The sequence below is a fragment of the Meleagris gallopavo genome, chromosome 3 (genome assembly GCF_000146605.3).
Source record: "Meleagris gallopavo isolate NT-WF06-2002-E0010 breed Aviagen turkey brand Nicholas breeding stock chromosome 3, Turkey_5.1, whole genome shotgun sequence".
Taxonomy (NCBI): domain Eukaryota; kingdom Metazoa; phylum Chordata; class Aves; order Galliformes; family Phasianidae; genus Meleagris; species Meleagris gallopavo.
Genome location: NC_015013.2, coordinates 29,199,006 through 29,211,142, shown reverse-complemented (window position 1 = coordinate 29,211,142; position 12,137 = coordinate 29,199,006). Strand labels below are relative to the sequence as shown.

Genomic DNA, 12,137 nt, shown 5'->3' with positions numbered 1-12,137 from the left:
AAAAAAACCACAACAACAGTGAAAAAAACCATGAACATCCAGCCACTAAATCCTTCATCCAGAGTTCAGCAAGCTTCAGTGACCCTTATGAGCACAACAGCTCTGCAATGGTAAAGGTGTAGATCCTGAGGTGGCCTAATCTCAGAAAATTAAAAGCTTTGAAGATTAAGAGCAGGACCTTGAAATGACCCAGAGAGAAAGAAAGAGACTAAGTGGTTTCTGCAGCCAGTCTCTCACTGAAAGCAGGCCGCTAAGCCCCAAATGCCCTCAGCCGACTGCAGCTCAGCATTCCAGCTCAGTGCCTTGGTCTCTGCAGGAGCAAAAGATCAGAGCCGCAAGTCCCTAGAACAGACTTCAGCTTGCCAGAAACTTAGTACAGGGGGAGACATTCCTGATTACGTTTTCTACTTCATACCTAGAATATTTCCTTTTTTCAGGATAATATTACAAGGGTCACATTTACTCCAAAAATAACCAAGTTACCCAGTCCTACAAGGAAGCTACCTCACAGACTTCTAAAATCCTGGTTGTTGATCTTGCTCATCTTCCTCCTACTCCCTCCGTAAACATGGACTAAAGCAGGATGCAGAAATCCAGCTGAAGCCTAACTAGTACTAAAGATAGCAAACGCATTGCATTTCAGGCAATTTCAGGTAAGACGGGCTGAATTCCTGTCTTACCTTAGGGCTCTCCTTATCTTTTTCACAGCACCATCATCACTGCTTCCAGTTCCCTAAAACATCAGCTCTTTTCCTGCAATGCTACTGACAAGTCAAATACCCCTTTTACTTTGTTGTCTGCCTGACCTGCTTGCCTTTTTGGCCAATTGTCCCTAAATACAAGGTTTTGTACTTTACTGTGCTGCATCCAACCAAAACAATAAGTTCCTGGAGCTCCAGCCTGAAAGTTATGGGGTAGCTCTATGCAGGGTGGAGGGAGATGGAACCAGAACACCCTCAGCCTCACAACAATTAAATGGAAACTCAACCCCCACATCATTCAGCAGGTTAAGCACACGCTAGGATTATACAAGGCTTGCATCTATCTACAGTCACCTCAGAAGAACTGATGGGAGCACCCCCTCATGCATTCACTCCTTTCTTTCTACAACAAGACATGCGTCTTTCTGTTCATTTGCTGTTTTCTGCTGCTTTACTCCACAGACCACACACCTCAATGCACCTTCTCTCCATTCTTACCACTACAACCTTTCCCAACTACCAGCACCCACGCTATTTACCTTAAAGACAAGGAAAGCAGGTCTGATAGAGGACTGTAGAACAGACCTCAGGATCAGAGGGGTCACAATAGTAAAAGCTGCATCTAGCACTCTGTTCTGATGTTGCACTAAAGGCATGAAGCTGTGCAGCTGAGGCAGGAGAACACAGTACTTCCCATCTACCCACATTTGCTAGACAGATAACTTTAGAGAACAGGCAAAAAATGAGGGCTATGGGACAACAGATACAGACTGTTCTCTCCATTTCACGTAACTCATGCAATAGGAATTTGTATCTCAAGCTTTTATGATGTACCATAATATGCTGTCTCCTATCTCTCTATTCATCTTGGCAGAGGAATGAAGGAACTCCCAGCAGACTTCAAATTGGAAGTCAAGGGGATACTCAGTTGCTTGACTGACAACTAGTTAGACAATTAGGAGGAAGCCTGCACACACTTGTAAAATACACAATATAATCTCTTTTTTTTCAGCTCAGATCAACACAATAAACACAACTCCAAGAAACGCAGCTTTACATGTTTGGTTTGGGGGTTGGTTTGTTTTTTTCACATCCTTCTCTATTCTGCCCCTAGGACTGCGACTATAGAGAGAATTAGAGTTCTGTTTCACTAACAATTTATATCATGGACTTAAAATGCCCAAAGGAAACAAATTAAAACTGAGGGTGGAAGGTAAGTTGCATGCAATTTTGAGTGAGAAGTCCAGCAAGAAAAGCACCAACTGATCACTGGCTAGCTCAATTTTTCAGTTTAAATTTTTAAAGAAGTAATCATCAGAGATGTGATAGCTGTCACAGAAAGTAGATAAACCTATAAAAGCAAAAGGATGACATCTCTTAAAGCTAACAAGCCCTGATCAACTAAGAAAGCAGTTAATTTCTTCTGGCACAGCTAGATTACTAACATACATGAAGTCTATGCAAAAGGCAACCATGCAATTAACAACTAGGTAGTCCAATATAGCAACAAACAAAGCAAAAATAGCTTTAGATCACCTGTTGATTATACATCCTTAACAAGACAATCACCTAAAAGGCCTAGAAAAGATATTTCTAAATTGCAAGTTTTACACATGCATATGTACACATAACACAGACACAAAAAGATGCTAATCCTTTCTTCATTTTTGATTCTCAGCACAGATTTTGGAAAGCCATGCAATAGCAACAGGTGCATGCAAGCAATAATTCAAGAAAGTCAGTACAAGTTTCTTCTTCGAGAGCATGCAAGTATTCAAATTGCAAGGCAAAAATAAATTGAGTTTATAACTTCAAGAACACCACTGACAGAATCTTCAACATCGGTCGTCATGAAATCGGTAAGATCAGAATTATAACAGAATACATTCACCAAGTTTCAAAGCACAATTAATTTATTAGACTTGTCAAGGCAGTCACCCTGACATTTCTTCTTCATACAACTTCTCTAAAAAGGAAGATGGCATACAAGTGAATGTAGATGGGGATAAAATTCTTAACCACAGAAAGAGGAGGGCATACATGTTCATGTTCCAGGAAAGGAACAGAAAAGAAAATTCTGCATTGACCTAAATGCACAAAGTTAACCACAAAAACTCCTGAAATATTAATGCTTCTGAAAAGCATGCTTATTTATCTAAATTCAGTAAACATTTACTTACCCAGCATCTTCCTGGAAGCCCTCCAATTCATCTCTTTGTTCTGCAAGAGTGGATTCTAAGTCCAGATAGGTACCATTGTGAGACAATTGCAGAGTGCAGTCATCAAGCTGTAAAACAAATTTCAGATCAGATTTTAGCATTAGTTTTGTGTTTGTTTGTTTGTTTTTTTAATTCACCTCTACTTTAGGTAACGCCGCTCCCCCCCCCCCTTTTTTTTTTTTTAAATCTCCACAGACAAGATCTCCTTAAAACAAACACATACAGGGAGTAGAAAATGGGTGGTGTTAGATAATTTATACAATCCCAAGTCCACATTCACTAGATCATGCTTGATCACAACAATATCAAGGGTCCAAAGAAGTTCAACGACTCAAGGAAAGGTAATAATAATCCTTTATCACATTCATGGTTTTTTTGTAGTTGTTCTTGCTGTTGCCCTTTTGGTACTAGAAAAGTAAATTAGGGAGAATCCATCTATGATGAACCATCTGTATTAACTTCCCATCAAAATTTTAGGCTTCCAGTAATTCCCAGGAAGTCACACTTTTCTGTATTGACTTCAGATAAATTAATTATCCAATTTATTATCACTGATTTATATATGCAAGAAAAGAATACTGTTAATCTTCCAAGGGCTATTCTAAGTTAGCTGCCTTGGAAATATCACAGAAGGGCTATTTTTCAATATATAACTGACAGAACACAACTTCTGAGTTAGCTCACACCACTGTGCTTTGCACTGCTTACATTACATCTTGAAATAAAAGTTCATCTTCTGTAGAAACGGAAAGAGTAGAGGGAGGAACTGAAGTTGTATTTAAACCTGTTCCACTTTTTCCCCCCTTTTTTTTTTTTTACCGCCCCTGGTAGAAAGAGTAAGCACCTCAAATAATGCGAACATGAGTTTTCGCTTTAACTCCTGGGGATTAAAGAAAGAAAAGAATCTCCAAGCCCAGCTCCCAGACATTAAGAATAACAACAGTATTACTATTCTGTATCTTTCTGGGTACAAAGGATATTATTAACCTATGCTAATTTAAAATACAGTCTTTAGAGAAGAAAGACTAAATACTGCTCTGGGAAACTTTCTCCCAGCAGCCCAGGATATAAAATGAAATGCTAATTTATTCAAAGTAATGCCAAAAGGCAAACTACTAATTAGATAAATGTTCTGCTGTCACTATGGAGATTAGGAGATTTGCCCACAATTTCCAATTATACTGCATAATTAGGAAAAAGGAACAGTGCTTTACTAATGTACTATGACTTTAGTGTATAAAAAGCATGATGAGAACAGGAAGTATTTCATGTACAAGATAAAGGAAAATAGTGCATTCTATGTATCTTCATCTCATCTCCATAGTTTCAGCTGAGCATAATATTCATTTAGGCTTTAAAGCATCACGCACTGTATCCATTAATAGGAGTTATGGTAATGGACGAAGTAGAATCTTTTGTTTCCCTTACTTAGGGATCTTGCCAAAAAGACTTTCTCACTTGTATGCACACACTCAGAAGGCAGCAAAACAACACTTTCAGAAGCTGAGTAAATATTATGGGAATATATTCTTGAATGATCCCTTTATACGGTCATCATGCTACCTGTGCATCTTCACCTCCACGCTTGCACTCTCATTTTATAGGCAGAATAGAAAAACAAAATACATCTTAAGATTATTTTTTTAATTAGTAAATTGTCTGACTTCTTCAGCACAAAGAATGACTGATGTTCACTCATTAGTGCTTATTAGTAGCAATTCATGATGTCAAGTCTCTCTCCTCTGTTCAGTGTTAATCTCATGTTTATCTGCTACGCATCACTTCTCCCTGTCTCTGGAGACAGCCTCTAGCTAGCTCATTTGGGACATGCTCTTCCCATTGATCATAACTCACATTAAAATTCCCTATTAGCCCTTACTAGCACACACATTCTCCTAGGACAATCAAAGGGCAAAATTTATAAGAAAAGTCTTTCAAAAAATAAACCATTTAATTGAGCAGTTTTCCATGACTGTGACAGCCGTTCAGCACTTTAGAAATTATTCCTATTTACTTCTTTACAACTCTTTAACTCTGGTATTTCCTACTTGTCCCAAAATTGAGACCAACATTTTGTTGCTGTTAACCTGCCTAGCTCATTAATTCTATCACCACAAGGTATGGTGTTGTTTTTTTTTTCCCCCCATAAACATTTTTCTAAAATTTCTCTTGACAGTCCCTTCAAATCATTACTTACATTCACATCGTCCTGCACGGTGCAAAAGAGCCAAGAAATGTATTTCATTACAAAAAAGAAAATAAAAATTACATTTACAGTATGATCTTTTGTGCATCATAAACTTTTGCTGTCTTCTAATCGTTTCCACAAAAGTACTCAAAAGCTCTTTAAAAACTGAAAGACAGCTTCAACAGAAGAAAATGTATTGATGTCCTAGTGAGTTGTCTCCACAATTAGAAATTCTTTAAATAATCCCAAAATAGAGTTTTCCCACGGATAATTATATTAGGGAAATGTAAGAGAAAGAAACAGGAAGCACACAGTAGGACCATAAGATTACGAGCACTAGTCATAATGCTGCAATTCTATACTGAACTCAGCTATAAAAAAAAGCAAACAAGCTGAATAAATATTTAAAATATTAGAACACCTTAAACCAGAGTTTACTACACTCCCATCCTTTCAACATGTCAGCACAAATCCCTACCAGACAAGAAAAAAGGGGTGTCCTGCCTCTGATCCTCAGCAGGAACAGGCAGAACAAGGTCAGACTTGTCAAACTCCAGCTCTGCCATCCCTTTGAGTCACCCTCACTTTACCAGCACCTCAAACCTTAGGTAGCCCTGGGAGCAACATTTCCTGATTGTCATGGGAAAACACATCACTTGCATTGCTCCTTATGGGTTCCAGGGAATGAGGAATACTGGACAGATGCTCAGTTCAACATCACATTCCACAGGTAACCAAATTCAGTCAGTGTGTCTAGTCAATCTGTGGAGCCAAAATAACTTGTATCACAAGGCAACTGAGCTCCAGAGGATGAAACAGTTCAATAGTATTACACAGGGAATGACTTCTCATCTTGTTTTAAACACTGACCCATAGGAAGAGATAACATCCACTTCTCTTCATTGAGAAGACAGCCACAAAGAAGCCCTTGCTACTGCGCAATGAGAAAGTTCACCATTTTGTATATTTGGAGCAGATGTTAGAAAGAAATTCCTTACTATGAGGGTGATGAAGCACTAGAACAGGTTGCTCAGAGAAGCTGTGGATGTCCCCACGGATCCCTGTAGGTAGTTGAAGGCCAGGCTGGATGGAACTCTGAGCAACCTGGTCTAGTGGAAAGACATCTCTGCCCATGGCACAAGGTCAGAACTGGATGGTTTTGTGACACACTCTTACCATTGGTGATAACTCTCATTGAAATTCCTTATTAGCATAGGATGTGTGCTAATAAGCACTATTATTTGTGACCAAAGGTCCCAAACTATTCCATATAGTTCTACAATTCTCCAAATTTCATAGCTTAAAGAACAAGAAACTGCAGGACAACAGCAACAAGGAAAGACAACTCTCAGACAGTTGTCTGATGCCACTTAAGTTACCACTGCTGCCTTCAGAAACTACAACAGAGGCTATATTAAATAAAAAAGCAGAGTTCAGTTATTGTTTTCATCTAGTGTTCTTAGTTCCTTGCAATCCAAGAGCAACATCCAAACGAGGCATATGAGGTAGCAGGGTAGAGATCAGAATAGCAAAGCACAGGCATATACAGCAAGGCATACACGTGCCCCAGGCTGTGCCCTGTGGTCTGCTCCTGCATGCATGCACTGGTCATCTTGCTCATGAAGCACTGTGGGTAAGTAATCCAACACAAAGTCAACACACAGTGTACCATGCCAACTGAAACTTCTGGAAGTCTGCTTTCCTTCATAAGACGCTGCAGTGAGTTAGCGCACACACATGCCAAGCAAACTTCCCTTTGGCTTGTTTTAACCCCACTGTCCAAAGGCAACAGTAGGATGGCAAAGGTTAAGAGAGGTGGAAATGCCAGATTCACCCTCCCTACTGTTCAGAAAGCGTAACAGCAGAACCACAAACCATTAGAAAAATGTCTTAGGTGTTTATTTCAAGACCACAAATGCAATTTTTTATTTTTTATTAAAAATAAAAAAAACTCATGGAGAACTGCTCTTTCCTCATCCTCTTGAACTCTAAGAATGTGTCGAAGAGTCAACAGCCAGCAGGGACAAAAACTAAGCCAAACACCTTTGTGATTTTATCTTAATAGGATGAACTTGTTTATCAGTGTTAGCACAAGCTACCACAACAGATCAACACTGCTGTCAGAAGCACAGACCGATCAAATTTCTAGCAATTTTAGCTGGAGCTACTGGACAGATTACTTTGCTCATTTTGCTGTTTCCAGAATTACATGGAAAGGAAATACATAAAAATAAGTTGAAGTAATCCAGTATCAAGCTGCAGAAACAAAATCCCTCTTCAACTGCTCTTCTGGCATGGACTCAAAAAATCCTTATCTTACACAAGTGTCTTAGCTCATCTTTCATTTAAACATCATTTGGTGGTAATTGTTCTTATTAGTGTTGGAATACTCCTTACTTACCTACAGGATGCTTTGCAAAGTAGGAAGAATTATTGATTTAAAATTAAAAAAACCCACAAAGTCCCTTTACATTAAATCTTTCCTTTTTCAATCAAAAACCTTGTTTTACTTTACAGATTGTATGCCTGACATATCCCCCACACCAGCTAAACGTGCTCCCTCCTGGTTCAGCTGTATCTAGTGGAATTGTAATGCTATTACTAAGGCCCACAAATGCCAGCTTTTCCTCTGCTTTGCCATCTCCTTACTACACCTTCCCAACAACTTTTTTTCCCCCCTTTTTCTCCATAGGGGAGAAAAGGTGGAAAAAAAAAAGCTTTGCCTGCTTACTAAATGTACTGCATATTTCTAAGAAAACTGCACAAATCAAAATGGTGTAAACCAATATTTAACATTCTTTCATCCACCGCTGAGCTTTAAACAGAGAATCACTTCAGTATCCTCAAAGAGCATCACATTTTATTGTTTTTGAAATTTTATTACAGATCACCAAACATACATTTTCTGTGTATCAGAATATCACGTTAAAATATAACAGGATCACCAACTCTGTTAGTTCTTATAGAGCATTGGACTATCCCCCTCTTTAATATGCATCCCACAGCCAACCTTCCCATAACACTTACATTTTTCAGAGTTACCACCAACTGTCCTCTCGCCAAGGACCTAATTCTCTCCTTCCTGTGTGAGTAGAGCCAACCAGACCACACCATGGACATGAATGTTCCAGTCACAACCAGTTAAGGTAATACAGCATAAACGATATTGAAGCACCCAGCCAGGAGCGGTGCTGCATGACCCACCACAGGTAGAAAGCCTGACATCAACAAGATTAAATGTAAGCAAGTAATCTGTATGCCAGATGTTAGAAAGCAAAATTTACAGAATATGCTAAAAACTGCTCTTATCTTCCAGTTTAACCATCACTCAACATGGCATGCAACCACTGCACATTGATCTAGAAGTCCTTATGCTCCCAGCAGCACCTGACAAAATTTCTTCTCTCCTGTAATTTTTTTCAGTCCATTTTCTTCCCAAGTATTATTATTATTTTTTAATATAATTACAGTAACACCCATGCTTTGAGGAAGTCAGTTAAAATTAAGGTCAGCTGCAGGCTCCGTACAGAAGCCAGTGATGGAGAAAGGCAGCCATACCACCTGCCTGCTCACAAAAGTCAACAGTTTCTGAAGCTTAGCAAAAATCACTCCTCAGTACTCACAAGGATAGAGAAAGAAATCCACATGCTAGATCAGTGACTTTACATTATTACAAGTTATCTAGTATGTGCAACATCATCCCCCGATTTTCAGGAGCATGATTTGTGGGAATAATTATTAATGCTAAAGCTTTTCCGATTTATTCTCAGCCCAGTGATCATCAAACCACTTGACAAACTCCACACATGCTGTAGAGCTTGTACGAACAGTTGCATTGATAAACAGTACCTACACAAAATACAGGCTGCAGGTTTGCACAACCAGGCATAAGGCAGTCAGAGCACAATTTGAAAGGAACTTGCTACTCCCATATGAAAGTGTTGGTGTTTTGAATGTAGCCTGCAGCCCTAGTCTGAAACAGCAGCTTTTATCTCAGGCCCAGCTGACGCCACAGAGTACTACTGGGGTCAGGTAATACAGCACACCAAGCGAAACATTAATGCCACAAGATCCTAGAGAGCCACTGGAACAACACCCTGCCAATACAAATATTCCGCTGAAATAACAAAGAAACTGAAAACAAACACAGAAAGCTGTTACATGAATATTATAGGTTCGACTTAAGAAAAACAAAAGGAAGTTCAAGGTTCAAGATTCTGGAACCATGCAATTTGGGGGATCTCACAGTGAAAGCATAGTGCACAGATATGTACCTGTTGCTATTCTTAGGCAATGAATTATGCCCCTGGCTCGCCAGACCTTGTGCTTGGTGATTCTCTTTAACACAGTGCTCCACAGGGAGCAGTTCAGAGTTTACTAGAGTATCTGTTTCCAAATATGACACCAGGGCTTCCACCAGCAGCCACATGAGCATTGTTCGAAAGTGTGAGTGCTCAAAATGTCAACAACTGCGGAACAAGAAAGCAAGTCAAACTCATCTAGAGATGGGGGTCACTGAAAAGTAGAATTTAATCTAAAAAAAAAAAAAACCATTAAGAATAACTGCATTTCTGCATAAGTATACAAAATTTCACTCCATGAGGAAACTAACACACATTCTTCCTGTCCAATTCAATCATTTAAAGTTAAATCAGTTAAATTTGAGACAACACACAAACCAAACAGTCAACAGCAGAGCTCAAAGTGAAATTGTTCAGACCAAAAACCTCTCCAGCTCCCTAACTTAAAAAACCACCACATTTTCTAGCATTCTCATGGTAAACATAAGGAAAATACGCAATGAGAATAACCTAACCTCTGTTTGTTAACTTTTTGACACTTAAACTCATCCTTGCTCAGCTTTTCCTCACTACAAATACAAAGCACAAGCTCTTCTAGCCTTCATAGTTAAGTATGTCTTTAGCCAAACAAAAGGGAGAGCAGCCATAAGAACAGGATGCTTTCTTTAGAACACAGCTTTTTGGCTGATACACAGGGGTTACCTACAGCTGACGTGCTCTCATTATCATTTGGTTGGACTTAGTGTGAAAGTATCCAAGGAAATGGAAATAATCTCTAAGAGGGAGATAGGTCAAGAAAAGAGAGAGGAGGAGGGAAAAGGATTAGCTTCAGTGGAGTGTATCATCTGAGGAATCTTTTGTTCAAACTTGTGTGTGTAGGAAAAATATCGAGTTAAAACCACAGAAATCATTCCGTTAAAGATAAGCAGTAGTTCAAGACAGCAAAAATCAACACTTAACTTGTGACAAAATTTCATTCAACTTTTTCTGTAGTTCTTATTAAACTGAAAGCTGTGAAATGCTTTGTATTTAAAAATATATATATATTTGAGATGTCACAGAACGAATCAATGATTTAAACCCTTTTATTCTAACACGTGTCCCTAAGAACAAGCTGTCTACCAGCATCTTTCAATTCACTCAACCATTCAGAGAACACAGGCTGGGTCTAACAATTCCACCACTGCTTTTAACTGCATTTGGCACACTACATGTTGCTCGTTATCCTAATCACAGAACTAAAATACTTGACTGCTAAACCACCATCCAGTTCACAGAGGTGTGTCAAGGACACAGTAAGCAGTAAATCGCAATTCATCTTTAGCAGCAGTGCTTTCACTGATGCAGCAGTTAAGCACCTAGTAGAGAATACAGTGAAAAGAGTCTGATCTCTAACCTCCTGAGCATGCTGTATTTCCAGCCTCATGACCCACACCTGCATCTTTTTAGAAAGAGAGGAGATGGAGTGTCAATCTTAAGCTGTACTTAAAAACAGTATTTGAGCATCCAGGTCTTGAGCATCCTTTTCTATATGAAAAAACTCAAAACTAAGGAAAACACGGAAACAAAAGATGAGATGTGAGGCCACATGGAAAGTCAGAGCAAGGAGTTGGGAAAAAAAAGACAACAGATTAAGAGGGAAAGAACCTGATAGTAGTTCCGGCAGACTTTTGGCCAGAGCAGGAGAGATTTGGAGTTTCACAGATTCACTAATGAAACAGGAATTCTGAGGCAAACTGTCTTTCACTATAATCAGATCTCTGAGGCTTCTGTTAGCTATTTAAAAGCTTTAAAAATAATAATAATTAAAAACCCCTAATCACAAATCCACTGCTCAATATACATCAAAATGCATTGTGTTAAACACATCAATACCAAAGGTATATGTGGAAAGAAAATAAAGCACAGCAGGATAACTGAAGAGAACATCACACACTTGTCAACAGAATCATTTTTCAGACAGTCTGAATCCTGGAGGTTCCGATGAAAGATTTTGTCTATTGACAATTATGCTAATGATGACTGTCATCAGCTCTTCCCAGTACTTCAGAGTGTCTCTTAAAAGCTTTGTGATTTAAACCTAACATAAGCTGAGAAATCATTAAAAGAGAATGATTACAAAGTTAATGACAATAGAACTCAATATAAGAACAGCACACAAGTGGTAAAGATTCATGTACACCGCAGACTTAACTCTTACTTCCAAATCTATAAAAGCACAAGGGATCAAAAGTCAAATTTTCTACCCTTGAGCAGAATTTCTTTGGCACTTGAGCTTCACCTATTTCGTTTTTTTATTGTCCAATTTTTCCTTCCATTTGATTAGCTGCCAAGCAGCAGATTCAATCCTCAGATTTAAAGCAGTTGTCTGGACTAGACTAGGAAAGCAAAAAAGTTATGCTCCTAATGAATGCAGAAGTCCTCTTAACAATCCTCAAACAGAAAGCCGTACACTCCAACTCAGTTACAAGCAAAAAACAAGTATGCAGGGAAAGGATGAATGTAGCATTATCACCAGCCATATATCAAGTATTCATTCCTTATTTACACTCTGATCGCTCTGTTTCAAAAGGCCCACAGAGAACATAGCTAGAAACAAATGGCTTCAGTAACAACTCCTGATCTATTTTTCCCCAGAAGTGAACAGGCTCTGAAACGGTAGCAGAGAACAAAAGACTGAGATAGCTCAAAGAGCAGAGTGAGAGGATCATGGTACTGGGGAGAAAAA

General features: G+C 38.9%; 1 protein-coding gene across 12 annotated transcripts in view; it reads right to left on the bottom strand.

Annotated features, from left to right (window-relative positions):
- FHOD3 (formin homology 2 domain containing 3) overlaps nt 1-12,137 on the bottom strand; it is a 370,085-nt gene that overhangs the window by 336,630 nt on the left and 21,318 nt on the right. For all 12 annotated transcript variants that reach the window (XM_010708572.2, XM_031552794.1, XM_010708574.2 and 9 more), the window contains exon 2: nt 2,882-2,988. In XM_010708572.2, coding sequence (XP_010706874.1) covers nt 2,882-2,988 — 107 coding nt within the window. The remainder of the gene's footprint in view (nt 1-2,881; nt 2,989-12,137) is intronic.